At 42.2% G+C, this 18857-nt stretch overlaps 1 protein-coding gene across 2 annotated transcripts; it reads right to left on the bottom strand.

Annotated features, from left to right (window-relative positions):
- Positions 1–4182: 4182 nt before the first annotated feature.
- PROK2 (prokineticin 2) lies at positions 4183–18706 on the bottom strand. 2 transcript variants are annotated; one of them, XM_034997345.1, is made up of 4 exons: positions 18528–18706; positions 15041–15166; positions 7207–7269; positions 4183–5893 (listed from the first exon to the last, which is right to left on the bottom strand). In XM_034997345.1, exons 1-4 carry the CDS (start codon positions 18621–18623, stop codon positions 5789–5791), a joined length of 390 nt encoding a protein of 129 aa, XP_034853236.1. In that variant the 5' UTR covers positions 18624–18706; the 3' UTR covers positions 4183–5788. The 2 variants fall into 2 exon arrangements, with proteins under 2 accessions (XP_034853236.1, XP_034853235.1); XM_034997344.1 differs by lacking the exon at positions 7207–7269.
- Positions 18707–18857: the final 151 nt, after the last annotated feature.

Here is an 18857-nt window from a genome sequence, read left to right as displayed (position 1 = left end):
CAATGGACTATTGGTTGTAGACAACATTCAACTCCCCAGAACCCAATTTGAATCCCAACACCATAGTGTTAGATTTGAATAGCTACTGATTCTTTGGTTTGGAATCCCAACACCATAGTTCGCCATAGTCCGCAATATTCTTCTGTGAGTCTTTTACTTTGAGCAGCAAATATTTTCTTTTAAAATTTTATACAGGAGCAAATATTCTTTCATATGGTCACTTTCTGGGCCTGAAATATTTTGCTCCTCCATTTTGAACTCCAACTTGGGATTTCAAAAATACATCTCAAGAGTAACTATTTCGGGGCACAGGCTGGTCAGTGAAAGGACCTTAGCAAGATCCAGGCAGAGAGTGACCATGAAAAGAAAAAGGATTGCTATCATTGGTAACACACAAGACTGTGGCTGTCTTTATCTATCAGGGACCAAACTTATGTGCTTTAAGACAGCACAGGAGAGTCGGAGGTCCTGGGGGGAGGGGTGGTGGAGCAGAGTTGGCATTAAGATGGGAACTGTTGAGAAGATACTGCAGATGAATATATGGAGGCTGTCTTATAAAGTTTTGCTTACTTTTATGTTTAAAAATTTCCATAATGGAAAGTTTCTGTTTTGCCTGGATGAGCCACATACACTCAAGCCAGCCTCAGCCCTGCCTATAGGGAACAGGTCCATTCCCAGTCGCACTGAGAAAACTCAATTTGGGAAGCTTCTCAGTAGCTATTCAAATCTAACTTAATACAAAAACACAGTCTTCTCCAACTTTTGCTTGTGAAGCTTTCTGGGCCCAAAGTGGCCAGATTCATTGCCTGCAACCCAAACGTTTTCCATAAATTATATGTTATCATAAATAAATGTTAATCAAGTTTAATCAAGACGGTGAAAATCTGGATTTAAACAATTTGCTGTCCAATGGACTATTGGTTGTAGACAACATTCAACTCCCCAGAACCCAATCCCAACACCATATGTGGAAATTTGCTCCAAAGTGCACTCTAAAGCTGTGAAATCTTTCATCTGCGACTGAGGTTATTTTATCTGAGCCCTTTGCCTTAAGATTTAAAGAGAGGTTCATAAAAAAAAATGGCTTCCTTGAAACGGGAAACTACAGAGCTAATGTACAACTGGCAGCTCTTTGGTGGGCTATGAAAATGGAGCCAATGTTTACCTTTTCACGACTTTGAAGTCGAATGATAATTTCTTGTTTTCAGAACACCTGTTTTGTAGAGCCCCATTTCGAGGTTTAACTTTTCTTTTAATACTGTCACCTTAAATTTTGTTTGATCCTGAAACAGAATTTATATGGACGGAAAGTATCTTCAGACTAAACCAATGGCTCTCTCAGGGGGACAATCTACCCCTACCCATTCGCTTGGTCTAGAGACATGTTTGGGTGCGAGAGCTCAGGGGAACTACTGGATCTAGTGGGTAGGGGACAGGGCAGCTACTCAACAGCCTATAAAACACAGGACCATGCCTCACAACAAAAAATGGCCTGGCCCTGAATGTCTGGAGTGTCGGTGTTGAGAAATCCTTGACTAAAGTGAGTGAATGCCTGGAAACATCCCCCACAGCTGCCGTTCCAGGGGGCAGGCCATGGTTTTGCTTGGCTGGCACAACTCATACGTAGGGGCCCCAGGCTTCCCCCATAAGGATGAAGTCCGCCGTGGACACCAGGGTATATACCATGTACATACATGATATAGATGAGACCGTGCCTTTTATCGTTAGAAATCATGCTCACACCATGATTTCCCACCTTCTGGCTTCTACTCTCTTGTGGCATATATAGGTTTTATTTAAATGCTTTCTAGTGTGAGTTATTCAGTTACAATTTGCTGCAACATTGGACTTTCTAGAGCCTTTGGATGATTTATGGGCCCAGTAAAATAGAATGAAATCTGGAGATATATGGGAAAGCGGGGCTGGCAGAGGGGGCAGTTTGGAAAACTGTCACCTGGGAGGGTTCCCCTGGAGGAAGCAAGCCCCGTGGCTCCACACCCTGCCTCAGGGCTAGCGCGAGAGCCCAGGGACAAGCTAGGTCCTGCTCCCCTAATCTAATTCCAAGGAACTTTGAATAGACTCCTCAAATGAGCTATGGAACTGCGGTTAAAACTCTCACATGGGACCCTTCTGTGACTACCCTTCTAGAAGTTGTGGTGGGGAAAAAAAAAATCCCCAAAACAAACAGATTCATTTCTGCTTAAGGATCATAGGAACTTCTGAGGGTGGCAAGAAAAGGCAGACAGCTAGCTACTCTCCCCACTTCTAATCTAACTGGAAAGGTGTCTCGCCAAGGGGTGTCCCAGGGAAGCAGCAGCTTTCCTACAGAAGCATATTCCTTTGTTCTTTCTCAGTGGCTCTCAAACATGGGTGCACCTTAGAATAAAATAAGTAGCTACAAAAAAAAAAAAAATCCACTCCAACCTCGCCCTAGATGAACTAAGCCTACAATCTCTGAGAGTGATGGATGATGGGAAAAAACAGGAGCAGTACTTCAAGAACAGCATATTAATGACACCTCTAGTTTTGGGAGATGTGTGTTCTCCCAAAGATGGGGCAGGGGGTGGGGGTCGGTGGGGGGGTAATAAATTTACCTAAGGATTACGTTGTTAAAGATACTAGAAGAAAAACGGTTCTCCTTTGTGCAGAAGGGAACACTGACCATTAACAAACCAGGGGCAAGATATGGAAGAACCAAAGAAATATTAATTCTGACGATATTACCTGAAATATATAGCCATGTGTTAAAACAGAAAGATCAGAAAAGGTTGTCAATGAATTTTTAAACAGGATCCTCATTGAACACCAAAAATGTCCTGCTTTTAAAATGGTCCTCAGCTTTAATCTTCTCAAAAATTGAAGTTAGGAAATTCTGAGTGGGATGAAATTTCTGATATTAAAACCAATGAAGAAGAAAATTGGCTTACGTGTGTGATCTCTCCCTGGACTGACTTTGTAGAGCTCCAACTACAGGACAACACCAAAACGCTGGGAAGGATGAAGGTCTTCTGTTAGATAAGAGTGTCTGTAAGGAAATAGTTTTGGCACAAACTTTTCCATGGTCAAAAAAAAAAAGATGCTAAAAAAAAAAGAGGTTGAAGTCAGAAATGATAGTTTTCATGAAAGTCTATGTTTGCAAAGAAATCCAAAGGTCCACTTGAGTTTGGCCAGTAGGTGCTGGCTTGAGATCTATTTCTCTCTTAGAATGGATAGAATCCATTCCCAATATTTACATCAAAGTAGGCTGCTGACTTTAACTTCTTCCTGTGTAAATTTTCACTTTGCCTTACCTTGCAGACATTCTGGCCTATGAAGTCTGGCCAACTTCAGTGAGAGAGCATCCTGGGGATGGGAAGAAACAGTACCACAGTCTTTATAGTGCAAGACTTTGTGTGCTTTGCATACAATTATCTTAAAGAATCTCCATGGAACATGATTATAAGTTTTTTGACACAATTATTTGAAAAGTGCTAACTTTGGTGACAAGCTAAAAAAACAACAACAAAAAAAAAACTGACCAAATAAAGCTGTACACTAAAAAGGAGTTATTCCCCAATAAAAATAATAACCCAGGGGAGAGGTACCAAATGATAAAGTTCTGTTTTTCTTTGAATGACAGTGAGCAAGTCAGGAGACACGGTTCTGAGTTTCCCACACACACTCTACCTTCCTTCTCTAGACTACAGTCTACCTCTTTGTAGTGATTGTTTTTTTAATTGAGTTGGTGTATGTAAAACTAAAATTTTATAAAAGTTTGTTCAATGTTTTTTAACTTGGGGGAAAATGGATGATTGACACAATCAAGTGTTTACAACTTTTGAAAAAGGGTGTCTCAACCATTATATGAAAGCGACATTTAGCAAAACTGTGCAGTGCGTTTCTTTACCCATAATTCCACTTGCTGAAGTCGATGTTTTTTTCCAACAGACTCACTGAGGAATGCTTTTTGCACACAAATGAAACTGAACCAAAAATAATACTTCTATGCCCAGGTATGGTAACGAGTACAGCAAAATCCCATACATTTACAGGACATGTTAGCCCCTAGGGTAAAGTTATATACAACGTGCAACTGTAAGCCTTGGCTGAATAACTAACTACAAAATGGACAAATTTTTCTTTCTTTTTTTTTTTTTTTTTGCAAGGTTAGTGGGTTGCCATGGTCAAGTTTAGTCAGTTAAACACATTTCATAAGTTGTTTATTTGCGACGTTGATTCCATTTACAATATTTGGAGGGGTTTTTCAAGGTTTCTCATCACCGTTCGGCTAGCACTCAGCCTCCTGCCTAACCACTCATTATGAACACTGGATCATGATTTGCTGAATCAATACAGTGACATCCCAGGAGTCCATTCCTGATTACAGCCAGTTTTGCACGTCACAATCTTCCTTCATGTTCCAAAACCTCACTGATTTACACATTGTTTTTTGTAGGACCTTAAAATTCATGCAAACAGAATTTTCCTGTATGTAAAGTGAACACAAGCACATCCTGTGAGTGCTATTGGACCAACGCTGGGGTCTTTGCCCATTTTAGAATGTGAGCTAATAGAAATCTGCTTGTAATAAAAACTGACAACAACTGTGACAAAAATAAGGATATAATATTAAAATAAATCAAATGATATACAATACTGTCATTATTCTGATACAGAATCTTTACACAGCAATATTGTTATAGGTACACATGGCAGATGTCAGGTAACCCATTATAAGAGAACTTCTGGTTACAAATGAAGTTTAAATTACAACTTAATACCGATTTTAAAATGGTAACAGGGGTTATGCCAGAATAAAGTCAATACTTCCTCTTCAAGTGACATTTTCTGGACCATCTCTAACTGTGAGACTTAAAAAAAAATAAACTTCATAAAAAGAAAGAGAAATAAATGTAATGTTGTATTGGGGAAGTGTTTTGTTTTGTTTTGTTTTTAAACCAACCCAAACCTAGAAATAAGGACCAAATTGGCTTTCCATTCCCTCTGGACTCACTCACACCTGTCCCACAGCAACGTGAAGGCACGGGTTCCGTGAAAGTCTGGAAGCACCCCAACCTCTACGCCGTCTAGGAGAAGTCTGGAGTGTCTACACACCCTTCACTCTTTAAGTATCAGGCAAAAAGCTTGATGCTCCCATCCAAGTACTAACCAGGCCCGACCCTGCTTAGCTTCCGAGATCAGACAAGATCGGCGCGTTTAGGGTGGTATGGCCGTAGACAAAAAGCTTGATTCTCAACAGTGATTCTGCCAGCAAATTAGAGGAGATGGGACAACCCCGCCCCCCACTTTAAAATGCAAAAGGACTGGTGAGGGAAATGGTGAAAAATAAAGTGAGAGCCTTAAAATTCTTTGAGGAGAGAAAAGAGACCTGAGGGGTGTGTGTGTGTGTGTGTGTGTGTGTGTGTGTGTGTGGTAGGCAGGGCTGGGGGGAGGGGGTTTGAGAAAAAAACGTTTCTGTGACAAAATATCAAATTCTTATTCTCCTCATTTTTGTGAAAATGGGTGAGTTATTGGCATTAAAAGAGCTAAGCCAAACCAAAACACAAACAGGGAAATGAGAACCGGTTCCATAATGCCCTGCACTTTACATTCGTATCCAAAATTAAAATCCTCTTTCAATTAAAAAAAAAAAGTCATTTAAAACATCAAAGATAGAAATGTTACTTGGATAGTTGAGAAAGCAACAGCATTTCTTTCTGGCATATTATTTGTTTGGCACAATCACAAGTAAATAGACTTTACAGACATCATGTGGCTGTTCACATTTAAAGTTTCTACTCTCAAGTGATTACTTTCGGGCTAAACAAATAAATCGATTAAATGAAGTCCGTAAACAGGCTAAGCCCGGCATACATGGACATGTGTGATGCATTCTCCGCCCAAAAAATGGAACCTAAGATAAAAGAAGAAAACTGAGTCAGAGCAGGAAATGTTAAAAAACAAAAACAAAAAACTATTCTTGAGAAATGTCTTTGAATAAGAACAGCTAGTGTTATATTGAGTGTTAACTCTTCATTAAGCAATACACTCGGCACTTTATTATCCTTCTTCATCCCATAACCGCTCTGTGAACATGACAAATGCTTTCATTATACCCATTTTACAGGTGAGAGACCGAGACACAGAGAGATTAGCAACTTGCCCGAGCTCACAGACCCAGAACTTGAAGCTTGGCTGGCAGCTGGGCCAGAGAGACATAGCTTTTGACCACCAAGCTACACTGCCTTTTACTTCTTCATTTTAATTCTTTTTATAGCATCCTACTAATGAAGCTCCTTAAGGGGGCCATGACATTAAGGGTGTGACCGCAATGATAATGAGAAAATATGAAGTCACTGACGGCGAGCAATATATAAACTCACACGTTTGCATACAGATAGCAGAAGGGGTCAAAATTCTGGGAAGTGTGGGTAGGGGAGGAACAAAAGGGAAATTAGGGAAGGAGGCAAGCTTGAGTCACAGAAAAGGAACAAACTAAACCCTGGCCTAGGGAGAGCCAGCAGAGAAAGGCTGGCTTCATTCCAAGAGTCATCCAAGTGGTATTTCTAAGTCTCGCCCACGCCACCAATGAAGCTGGGTTGAGGAGGGTCAACCAGCAACTGGCATGGTGGGCCTTTCAGGGGAGTCCCTCAAAATACATACACGTTCCAGAGGCAAAGAACAAAACTCATTCCCTCTCCCCTGGGAATGGTGCCCTCTTAAGAATCCACCTCCTTGGCAAGTTATAGGGAGAAAGTTTAACCCCAGGCCTGGAGGCGACTGATAGTCAATGAAATGGGATGGCAAATTACTCTGGCCCAGGGTACTGTGAGAGAGGCAAGCTATTAGAGACTCATGCCTCTGGGATCCTATACAGTTTACACAGGGCAGAAAAATGCATCCTGTCTGTTTCTCAACTCAGATGCTTTGCTTGCTATCATTCTAGTGTATTTCCTTCCTATTCTCTGCCACCAAAACAGGCCGCCCCATATCAGTTATCTGTCCTAATGAGAAAGTCTGAGATGCATCTTCCAGATGTCTTCTAAATAATTTCTCTGTACATTTAAAAAAAAAAAAATCGTCTGCAGACAGTGACAGAACCATTCTAACCTTATTTGGGGATTGAACTAAGAGGACAGACCCATCTGTATGGTAGTCCCAAAATGGCTGGAGCCCACTACGCTGGGCATTATCTTTCAGTGGGTACCATGCTCATGTTCTTCTTACCTCCTTCTTCCTTTTTCTTCTCTTCCTCTTTCTTCTTTCCTGCCTTCCATTTCCAAAATGGTTCTGGAAGGGCCAGGGAAATGACTGAGGTCAATAAATACAAAAGGAAAACAGGGAAGCAGCAGGTGGGCACTGACACCCGGGTGAACAGGCCGAGCCACCCCAGGTTCCTCTGCCTTTTGCCAAGGGCCAGGGCCTTATTGTCAAGGTTCTAATGACAGTGCCTGCCCGCAGGTGCCCGGCCGTCAGCTCCGCGCAGACTTGTGCTCAGAATGGTTCTGTCACTGTGTGTGTCAAAGGGCGGCACGCGGATGGCCAGCTCGTTTGCTGGCACCGAGAACATGTCAGAGGAGGCGGGTACAGCTGCCTGGCTTGGACCATCACAAGCGGACAGCAGGAGGAGTTCTAACCCTTGACCTGTAGGACCTCCTCTGGCCCTGAGGCTTTGCGAGCTTCATCTGGCCACGCCTGAATCTACTGCATGGGCCGGTGGTCCCCAGCTGGGGGTGGCTCTGCCCCCGAGGGGACATCCAGCAATATCCAGAGACATTTTGTTTGTCACAGCTTGGGGGGAGGAGCGTGAGTAGGGGGTGGAGGCCAGGGGTACGGCTAGGCAGCCTCCAATGTGCAGGATAACCCCCAACAATAAGAACTCTCAGGCCCAATGTGGCAGCTGGATATCGCAGCCGCTGTTCCGAAAAACAAACAGAAGCTGCGCTATCCAAGGTAAAGGAGCCTGAGCTAAGTGAACTGTAACTATAATGAACATGTCAGACTGTTATACACGGACAACACCAAGCATGTTTCCTTTATTCGCTCATTCAGCAGATCTTTACTGTCACCGACATATCAGGCCTTATGTTATGTGCTACAGAGACAGTGATGAACGAAACAGGGAAGGCCTGGGCCCATCATGCAGCGTGAGTTTTAACGACGGAAGACAGATACGCGGCAGGATAGTTAAAGCTGTGAAGAAGTGCCCTCATGGTGCTTGCAGTCTTGTGACGTGTGCATCAAGACACCATGGGTGCTCTCTGGCCTGTCATGTGCCTTCTTAATGCCTTGAAGACAGGAGCAAAGAAAAATAAGAGCGGTGGCCTGCCATGCCCAGGCTTCATAAGGCATGGCGCATGAACGTCACACCAAACCTGTATGCCAGATTTTTGCCTTATTTTGACACAAGCTAAGTGGCTTCCTCTCGAGGTGAAGTAACACGGCTAACTGCAGTCACCCAGCTAAAAGGGAACCTGTCATAATCAAACCCAGTCCCGCTTTCTTCCAGATTTTGCTCTATCTCCTGCCAATGCCCCCTCCCACCCCCCCAACCCCCCCGCAGAAGTGCTCCGCCTGAAGGCAGAGGGGTGGCCTTCCCAGGTCCTGTGGCTTCTCCTTACTCTGCACACCACTGCCCGGCACTGAGCAGGCCCCAAGTGACTCATGCCACCAAACTCACAGAGATGGACTTTCGTGAAGCCAAAGACGCAGAAGGCCTTCCTGTGTATAGTTCCCTCCGGGGCCTAGGTGGGGCCCTGGCAATGTGCTCACAAGGTCATAGGTTTCTGTGAATCCTTCAAAAATATTGTGAATTATCCTTTTTTCTTATGGAGGGTGCCAAGGCAGTACCAGCCTCAGCTCAGATCTGTCCCAAAAACCTTAACATCATGATTACACGGTCCTGCAGGGATCTTTCTACCTGCATGCTCTTTTCTTATTCTTCTCAAGCCCACTCCCCTTTTTCAAGATCCGGTCTGTTTCTCCCCCTGCCAAGGCTTTTTTATCTGTACCCGCTCATAGCAGTTTTCCTCCTCTCCTTCCATCTGTGAGCCCCTAATCACAAAGAACACCATTTCTGATGTGATACACTTAATAGATACTTGGCAATTTCTCCAGTGCCCCCCTTCATTTCTAGCTCTACACATATTTTGTTTTTTAAAGATTTTATTTATTTATTTGGGAGAGGGACAGAGATAGCAACAGAGATAGTGGGAGAGAGAGAGCACAAGCAGGGGGACGGGGGGAGGAAGAGTGAGAGGGAGAAGCAAGTTCCCCCCTGAGCAGGAAGCCTGACTCAGGGCTCCATCCCAGGACCCTGGGATCATGACCTGAACCGAAGGCAGACATTTAACAGACTGAGTCACACAGGCGCCCCCTAGCTCTACACATATTGTGCGACAAAGTTAATAGGTGTCTAATGGCCAGAGACATGAGAAGGTATATAGAAGATGCATCTTCAGAGGCACAAATAGAGCCCAGGAGCTAACCATTCAGTCCCAACTTGATGGTTTATTTTAGAATCAACTCAATCCAACACTTCCAAAAGCCCAGAATTCCAAAAAGCAGATTCTAGAAGTAACCAAGGTAGGACCTGTAGCACTTTCCACAAGGTACAATTCTTATCCATTTGTGGCACTTTTAAAAAGAAAACAGCGCTGATACAAAACACAGGTATCATTTGTAATTCCTCTCAAAACAGTCACTTTTGCTAAAGAAAGAAAGGTAAAGAAGGATACACGAAGAAAACCCTGGGCATGTCACATAAAAAGCACTGATCTCATGTGGGAAGGAGGCTTGGGGTGGCAAGATGAGTGAAGGGGGTCAAATGAATAGTGATGGATGGTCATCACTTTGTAGTTCAGACAGATGTCAAATTATAATGTTGTATACCTGAAACTTACATAATTTATATACCAATTTTACCTCAATAAAAAAATGACAATTTTATTTTATTTTATTTTTTTAAAAATGTTTTTTATTTATTTATTCATGAGAGTCAGAGAGAGAGAGAGAGGCAGAGGCAGAGGGAGAAGCAGGCTCCCTGCCTAGCAGGGAGCCCGATGCGGGACTCGATCCCAGGACCCTGGGATCATGACCTGAGCTGAAGGCAGACGCTTAACCATCTGAGCCACCCAGGCACCCCCGACAATTTTATTTTTAAGAAAGCCAGTTTTGTTACCATAACTTTTGTCAATAAAAGCACACAGTTCAAAAAATTTCAAATAGCATAATAGCACATAAAATAGAAACTAAAAGTCTCACAGTTCCTGTCTCCCTCTCACAGTTCCCAGTTTTAATTAATTAGGAAGATCGCCAATGTATTTTAATTTGGTCAAGTCTTAAAATGTTTCTTCAGATTTGTTTTGGAATAAGTATATATTCATACAACCCTAAATAATGCAATGATTTATCTTCTTATGGCTAGAGAGGGTTAACATGGGATCTGGCCTCCCACTGCTCTGTGTCCTTGGAAAGAGTAAAGGAAAACAGGGAATGGGGGGCTCAGCCTCGTGGCTTGTATGGAACTTGAGTTGGGTTGGGGAAGCTGTTGGCATGCAGGCCTGAGCCTCTGGGTCTAGAGGGGTGCAAAATATTTGCAAGAAATGAGGGTGGGCTTCTGTGAGTCAAGGGGACCCACCCCCCACACTTTAGCTCTCATTTGGGGCAGCTACAAGTGCCCCGTGTGGAAGATAGGGCAAGCCATGTTGTGTGTTTGGGTAGCTGCTGAGCTCCCAATGCAATGGTGCTGCTTTATCTCCTACACTGTGTCCTGGGAGGGGAAGTAAGTGTAGCGTTCAGCCAGTGGCGCTCAACCAGGGCAAGGTCCATCCCCCAAACCATCACAGGGGATACATCTGTCATAGTCTGGGGACATGGCTGGTTGTCACAACCGAGAGAGGGAGACTAAGGGCATCTCGTGGGTAGAGGCCAGGGATGCTGCTAAACATCCTATGATGCATAGGATGGTCCTCACCACAAAGAGCTATCAGCCCCATACTGTCAACAGAGCCCTGGCTGAGAAACTCTGTATTAGACTAAAGTATATTTATGTCCCCTGAGTCTCTCTGACAATGAACTTGTATTCACAGCAAGGATGCTGTCCTGAGAGAGAAAATGTAGATAGCGGCTCTTGACCTCTGTGATAGGAAAGATGAGGAAATTAACATATTAGGCTTTCATCCACCCATCTTCCACTAAATTCTGAAGTTATATTAGTCATATTTTAGTTAATATTTTTTAAAGTTATACTCTATCCTGAAAGTATGTTTACATAGTTTCATAGGTTGGTTCTAAAACAGAAACTGCGAATAATTTTTTAAATTATCCCTTTTTTCTAAACACAGACAAGTCCCAGGTTTTAATTTTCATTTTTTTTTCAGAAAAGGAAAATGTATTGGTCAAGTTTTAAAATGTAGCTAAAAAAAAACCCCACCAGAAAACAAAAAGTAAAACTGATACTAAAAATGTTAACATAAAAAGTGAAGCAAAAACAATTTTGGGGGAGGAAACACAGTTGTTTAAATTGAAAACAAAGATAAAATGATAAGCAATAAAAGTATTAACTACATAATTATAAACTTCCAAAGCCAAGAAGCAATCAGAATGGGATGGAAATAGCTGATCTTTGTAAACTCTGGAAAGTGTAGGTATTAATAGAAATACTAAAATAGTGGTTTTTTTTAAACAGCAAAATATTCCTTATAGATATACGATTCAGTAATTCATCCCTAACTGTTAAAAAAATGTTAAAAATGAATACATGTTAAAACTTTTATTTGACTAAAAATGTGTTTGGAAAACACACATCCTGTTCTTAGGTAAACTGATCTTTTATTCTACTTTTCAATTATCAAATGTAAAGTTAAAAACTGTACAATTCTAAAATTAGAGCGTAGCAGTCACTGTAAACTCCACAAATTAGTTGATGTATCTGAAATAAAATAACAATCTGTGACATCAATTCCTACCTGTAGTTTGCAATTTCATTCATCAAATATTACTCACTTTATCAAAATAAACAGACATTTGTGGTTATGACTAAGTCAAGCCAGAATGGAAAGTTTAAAATTTAAACAGGTGTAGTCTTCACTTATTCATAGTCTTGTGTTTTTAAAACACCAATCCCTGTAACCACAACCAGTTAATGCCCCCTTTAAAAAAAAAAAAAAAGGAAGAAAAAGGAAAGAACACATCATATTAAAATAGAATTTTCAATGCAGTGTCTAGACTTTTACCATTTACTGATGAGCCATTAAACTGTAGTTTGAAGTTGAATACTGTACATTACATTCACCAGGATGCATTTACAAAAAATTTTTTCCCTCAAATTGTTTTGAATAGAATATAGTAGAGAGATAATCTGGAAGTAACTAGATTTTTACCAGGATAAGTTAATTTCACCCAGAATAAGTAACAACTCCGGGACCTACTTTAAAAATAGAAGTGACATAGGAAAATGTATTTTCAAGACAGAAAAGTATCCAGTAGGAAAAGTTGTAAAACTGAGTTCTAGAAACACTTTTCAAGTGGGCATCTGAATTGGGGGGAAAGTTAAGATCTGACATAAAACCTTTATTTTTTTTTTTTAGTTCTTTAGTTCTTTTAACACATAATTCTACTATGAAAACCATAACTTATTATCAAAGACTTCATTATTACAACTGTGATTAAAAACAAAGACGGAGAGATGTATCTGGGATTCCGGGAGAAGAAGGATTCTGTTTACTCTCAGAAATGACCTTACACTACATACACCTGAACTGGAAGTTATCCAGGCACCCGGGGAAAGAGAATTTGGCTCTCTTATTAAAATACCTCAGAATTGGAAAACTCATCAGAACTACAGGGTGTGGCATATTCCCAGGAGGGGCCGTTCTCTCTCTCATCCCACACAAACCAGTTTTGGTTAACCCGAGCAGACGAACCCACTTTCACGGTGGCAGAAGAGTATGGTGATTAACACCACACAACCAATGGAGCGTCACACAGACATGACGTCCCAGGCTGCTGCGCGCCCTCTCACCTGGTGACCTCAGCCAGTCACCCAGTCCCTCTGAGGCTTACTGTGGTTGTACGCAGAAGGTGCTGGAAACCAATGTGCTTCACGGGCTTGTTGCGTGAAATGAGAAACTCATAACCAACATTTAGTACAGGCGGTCTGGGATGTCCCCGCCCTCGCCAAGGGGCAACTGCGCTTTGCTGTGATGACAACGAACAGCTGCACAGAACGTGTCAGGCTGCACAATCCTGGTATATGCGGGGTGTGTAAGGGTATACTAACGCTGCACAAAAACAACACTGTTCTTAAAAGAAAAGGTTAAGAGCAACCTTTTCAAGGACACTGGCTCAAATGTACAAAAGTTATTTCTCAAGGAAACCACAGGGAAGCCAAACTCAGTCTTCAGAGCCACCCAAGCAAGAGGAGTCCCTATGACAGCTCACAGAGCTGAACGTAAGCCCATTTATTTCATTACCTTGGCTCGCAGAAAAGTCAAAACAGCTAACTGTCATCTGCAACTGTCGAGGACAGGGAAGATGCTGGGCTTTACTACAGCTTTCAACCCTAAACCACATGTGGGGGGGAAAAAAAAAGGCAAAAGGCAGAGTCCAGAAGGTAGATTACTTGGAAAACATTCCATCTATTTTATTTTTTATTTTATTTATTTTTTTAAGATTTTTTTTATTTATTCATTTGAGACACAGAGATAGAGAGAGAGAGCATGAGCAGGGAGAGAGGCAGAGGGAGAGGGAGAAGCAGGCTCCCCGCTGAGCAGGGAGCCAGATGCGGGGCTCGATCCCAGGACGCTGGGATCATGACCTGAGCTGAAGGCAGACGCTTAACCATCTGAGCCACCCAGGCGCCTCACATTCCATCTATTTTAAATGGGAGAGAATGCCGCAGACAGACGGAGCTCTGCCTCCAACGAGCCACCTGGCCTGGGACGCGCCCTTCTATGGCCCGGGGCTTCCCTTTGCTGCTGGGTAAAACCAGTAGGTGGCGCTAAGGGGGCAAGGCACTGCCACCTGGGTCCCTGGGGCATCTTACGGAGATCCCATCATTTTAAGTTTTGATTCAGAAGGGCCAAGACTCTCCAAGCTCCACACGCTTTTCTGCTCCCTCCTGCCTCTAACCCACCCCGCCTACCTGAAGTCATGTCGCTGACTGGCCCTTGCAGACAGGAGTGTCTGCCACACAACCTCAAAAGTGCCATCCAATCCTGCCAACATAAGGTCATGCCACTTCTTTTTTTTTTTTTTTTAAGATTTTATTTATTTATTTGAGACAGAGAGAATGAGAGAGAGAGAGCACATGAGAGGGGGGAGGGTCAGAGGCAGAAGCAGAGTCCCCGCCGAGCAGGGAGCCCGATGCGGGACTCGATCCCGGGACTCCAGGATCATGACCTGAGCCGAAGGCAGTCGCTTAACCAACTGAGCCACCCAGGCGCCCAAGGTCATGCCACTTCTTGCCAAAACTGTTCAAAAGTGTTGTTTAGGGACACTGAGCTGTTAGATAACCGAATAAGTTGGAAAATTAAATATCATTAACCTCTACGGTTATGAACAGTGTATTGTGTAGATTAAGTGAAAATAAAGGACTTTTAAATTAAGATACAAGGATAACTGTATCATTGATGATCTTGTGCAAGAAACAAAACACAAAGTTATTTACTTCTGCCTTATCAGTGGGTCTGATATTAAAAGTCTTTTCAAGAACTTCCATACTCTGATTGCTGCAAAGAAGTATACACCAGACTACACACATATATTTTTGTCCTAAATCATTTTTAGGCAAATTCATGTGTTTGAAATTATTTTCCTGAAATGTTTCTAATGTCATGAGAGCAAGGATATGAAAATGATTCACTAGAATAAGGATGGTAGAGGACCCAGTTCTTTAAACTGGTAGGGGAGAGGGGGGAAGAGGTAGTTTTCCATTGTCATCTTCTCTAACTTATAATTTCAAGCACATTAGCCTGGGTTTCCTGTCATACAGGCCTTGCTTGGAGTTGAGTTACCACAACATAAGAGAACCACCATGAATACAAATATATATACTAACTTTACGAGTCAGCGGATGGCAGCTGTCTCCCACTTTGCCCATAGGTGTGCAAATCCTTATGCTCTTAACCCAGATACTAACAGCACAGCACATGCCTCCACCACACTGGGGGTCCTTGTCGCAGGCCTGAAATGTAACAAATAAACAGATAAATATGGATGGCAGAAAAGACTTGGGCTAAGGAAATCTAAAATTAGCAGTAAAAATGCTCTTTACATCTCCAACCGCTAGGATTTTAATAATCATACATATAAAAAAGAACTGTAATCTTCATCTGCTTGCACATATTTACCATAAAATCTGAACAGAAGAGATTTTCCTAGTTTAAAAAAAATGGCCTAAAGAATGGCCTACACATTATGAAAATCTTAAACACACACAGAAAATCACCTCTTTTTCTAGTGTTTTGTGGCTGAATCGGCCTTGAATTTGAAAAACGAGTCTGCATTAGTCTTATACCATACATGGCCATTAGGAACTACATAAATTGAATCACAAGATTTTATGACTATTAACAGCAGAATACATTGGGCCCAATTTTAAAAAGGGATTTAAATGGTCTCTAGATTTGGCATGAAATGCTCCAGACCCATAAAGGCACTGATGTAAATTTTAAAAGTGCTCATTTTCCCTTTCAAATATTTGCATTTTGGTTCATGAGACTTGATGTTTCTCAAACCACTGACTTGATTTTCACATTTCCTCTTTAAAGAAAGAAATTTCATACGTTGGGAATGGACAAACCAAGACTTTTGTCTTAGGTTACTTTTTTTTTTTTTTTTCGGGTGAGTAACCTGCAAAAAGGAAATTATTGGCTTAGGGTATGCACATGTGTACATTACAGAATCGGTGGGACTATTCTTTAAGATTAATCAGATTTAGAAATGCAAATGACAGATGCAATTATCAACAATGATTACTCAAGGCATCTGTTCCCAATATAAAAATTGTAAATACAAATAATTAAAGAATCAACTATGGAGGAGTTTTCATTATCTAAATAGCAATAAATAATGCAGTCTAAATTTATTTGCATAAAAATAGATCTGAAGAACAATTGTTCCTTCCTAGAACCAACAAAAAATAGGATGCATTGTTTGAATGGTGTGTAATAATCTGTTTTGCTAGCAACGAGGTAAAAACATGCTGTACTATATATGTAAGAAACTAAAAAGTCTATAATTTAGACAAAAATTTAAATTTTTTACATTTATTGGAAACAACTAAAATACTCCTTCCACGTTTTTCTCGTCAAAGTTTTGGGGCTAGCCACAAGTTCTCAAAACATAAATATATGGGCACACCCTTATTCACTGCTTTTTTGGTAAAAATTACCAACCATCCTGCTTTAGGGTTGGTTTATTTCCCTCATTAGAGTTTTTTTCCCAGTCTATTTAAAACAACTATATGGACAAAAACATACAATTTGAAAAATACAATATTCACCTTGGGGCATTCAGAGGAAAACATCCAAACATTTCCATTTTTCAATTTTTAGCTGTATGCCAGAAATCATGTATACACAGCCATGACATTTCATAAATGAGAGGTTCAGTACATGATCTTTTCCAATATGATTTTAACAAATCTATGTGGAACATAAATCAGTTTCAAAATAACTACACCTATTACCAAATATATATATATATAAAAGGTGGAGGTTTCAGGCAGTATTTTCTGTCAACAGATGCTCAAGACCTTGAATTCTGAAGCCCTACTAACCCTTTTTAAAAGACAATCAAAATCCAGCCAAAATCTTCCAAAAATTCAATTAATCACTTGGATGTTTCACATCCTGAAGACAATAAGTTACCAAGTTTTTCATTTGGCTCCAGATGGTTCCTGTCATGAAAACATAACTACATTTCTTTATTGCTACATTGCTTAGAGAAATTTTTAAAAATTCTCTTTTGGTAATACTGAGTTAAAACAGCATAGAGAAGTCCACTCTAAGCCTCTCCAACAGATAAACATCCCATGTGATAAAATTTCATTTTTGTAACAAAAAGCATCACTTATTGGAAATATTTACAAAAAACGCATAGGCTTATATATTTTTAATTAGACCGCTGTTTCCTAATGCCCTTCATCCTTAACCCATTGCAGATCTATTCAAATAGTGTTGTCCTGTGAATGGAACAAAAAGATACTTATATTGCAAAAGAATTCTGGGCTCAGAGGATTAGGAGAAATTTAAAATGAGCCAGCAGGGGAAGAGGGGGGAAAAAAACCCAATCATGTTCCAACTCATATATTAGAAAGACCTGTAAAAAGTTTTTTTTTTTTTTCCCAACCACACTGACTGACAAAGCTATTCAAAGACACTTTGAAAAAAACCTTTATTTTATAAATACCACAATGCTTATAACACCTATTGGATATAACCAAATACTGTTATTGTACAAGGGCTTTCAAGATGCTATAAACCTATGAACTAACTTGAGAGACTATGGAGCTTTGTTTTCTCAAGACAAGGACAGAATTCCCTCAAATTTCAGTATTTCATTATGTATCATCAGTTCAAACATATAAGTCTTATTTAAAATCCCATAGTGTGCCTTAGATAATTGAAGTAATTTAATGGAGGTATAAAATAATTTAAGACTTAAAAAAAAGATAAAAGAGTAAAGCAGATGAGCAACCAGGAAATGGTAGGGATTTTGCACTGTTGATGTAAAGTAGACTACTGTAAACTCATCCTTCAGATCCACACACACAAAATTGTTGGTGGGAGTAGGAGAGAACGGACTCAGTTCCTACTTTCAAAAATGATGAGGACAACTTCTCTAAGTTGAAACAAACATCTACATTGTAACCTACACCATAATTACGCTCGAGCACTGGAGGTGTTTTATCAGGAACTGGAAATGGAAAACTTTTAAAAGGAAAACCTCAAGAAGCTGAAGAAAAAGGAAAAAAAAGCCCTGGAAACCAGAAGGAAGCGCCCACACTGCTTTCAAAAGGCACACAGGGCCTCGGACCAAGTTATTTCAAGGGGTTTCTGCGGAGGGTACAAGGGGAGCAAACTCCTCCTTGACCAGAGGATTAAGTCTCAGGGTTGGGGGATATTCGTCTTGCCCCTGTGCATTTCAGAAAAGGTCTCCCAAATTTTAAGGTTCGAGGTTGGAACGCCTCGAAAAAGTGCTAGGGAAGACTCTGGAAGCAAACTTCTTTCAGCTTAACAGAAAAACAGACCAAACTCGAGGAGAGAGCTTGCAGGCGTCTAAGAGGGAAGCAAGGGTGGAAAGCTGGTGATAAAGGAGGCCGGTGACACTTCGGTCCCTTTTTCTTCCACGGCGCGCCCAGGGTCCCGGGCCGTCCGCTGCTTTTGGGGCAGGGCACCTCTCCCAGAGCGCCAAAGGGCGACCGGGGCAGGTGTCCCCGCCCGGCGCGACCCTCCCCGCGCCGCTACCCCCCCCCGCCCGAGCCCCCGGGGCGCAGCGCGGGCGCGCATCCCGGGCGGACAGGTGCGCCGGAGGCCGCTTACCCCGGTGATGACGGCGGCGTCCCCGGTGGGGGGCGTGAGCAGCAGCGGCGGCAGCAGCAGCAGCAGCAGCAGCGGGGCGCAGCGCGGGCCCCTCATGGCGCCCTCGGGACTGCGCGGCGGTTGGGGGCCGTTGGGGGCGCGGGGCCGGGGCGCGCTCGCTGGAGCGCGGAGCGGCGGCAGGGCGGGCTGGCGGGCGGCTGGCGCGAGCCTCCCGGCCGTTATAAAGGCGAGCCCCGCCGTGACTCACGCCGGCGCCCGCCCGGCAGCACGCGCGGGGGGCACGGCGCGGGCACACACCCCACGCCCCACGCGCACACGCTCGCCCACCCC

This window comes from Mirounga leonina, unplaced genomic scaffold, assembly GCF_011800145.1.
Source record: "Mirounga leonina isolate KUSES-001 unplaced genomic scaffold, KU_Mleo_1.0 Mir_94, whole genome shotgun sequence".
Classification (NCBI taxonomy): Eukaryota; Metazoa; Chordata; class Mammalia; order Carnivora; family Phocidae; genus Mirounga; species Mirounga leonina.
Note: the sequence above shows the minus strand (reverse complement) of the source record. Positions and strands in the feature narration are given on the sequence as shown.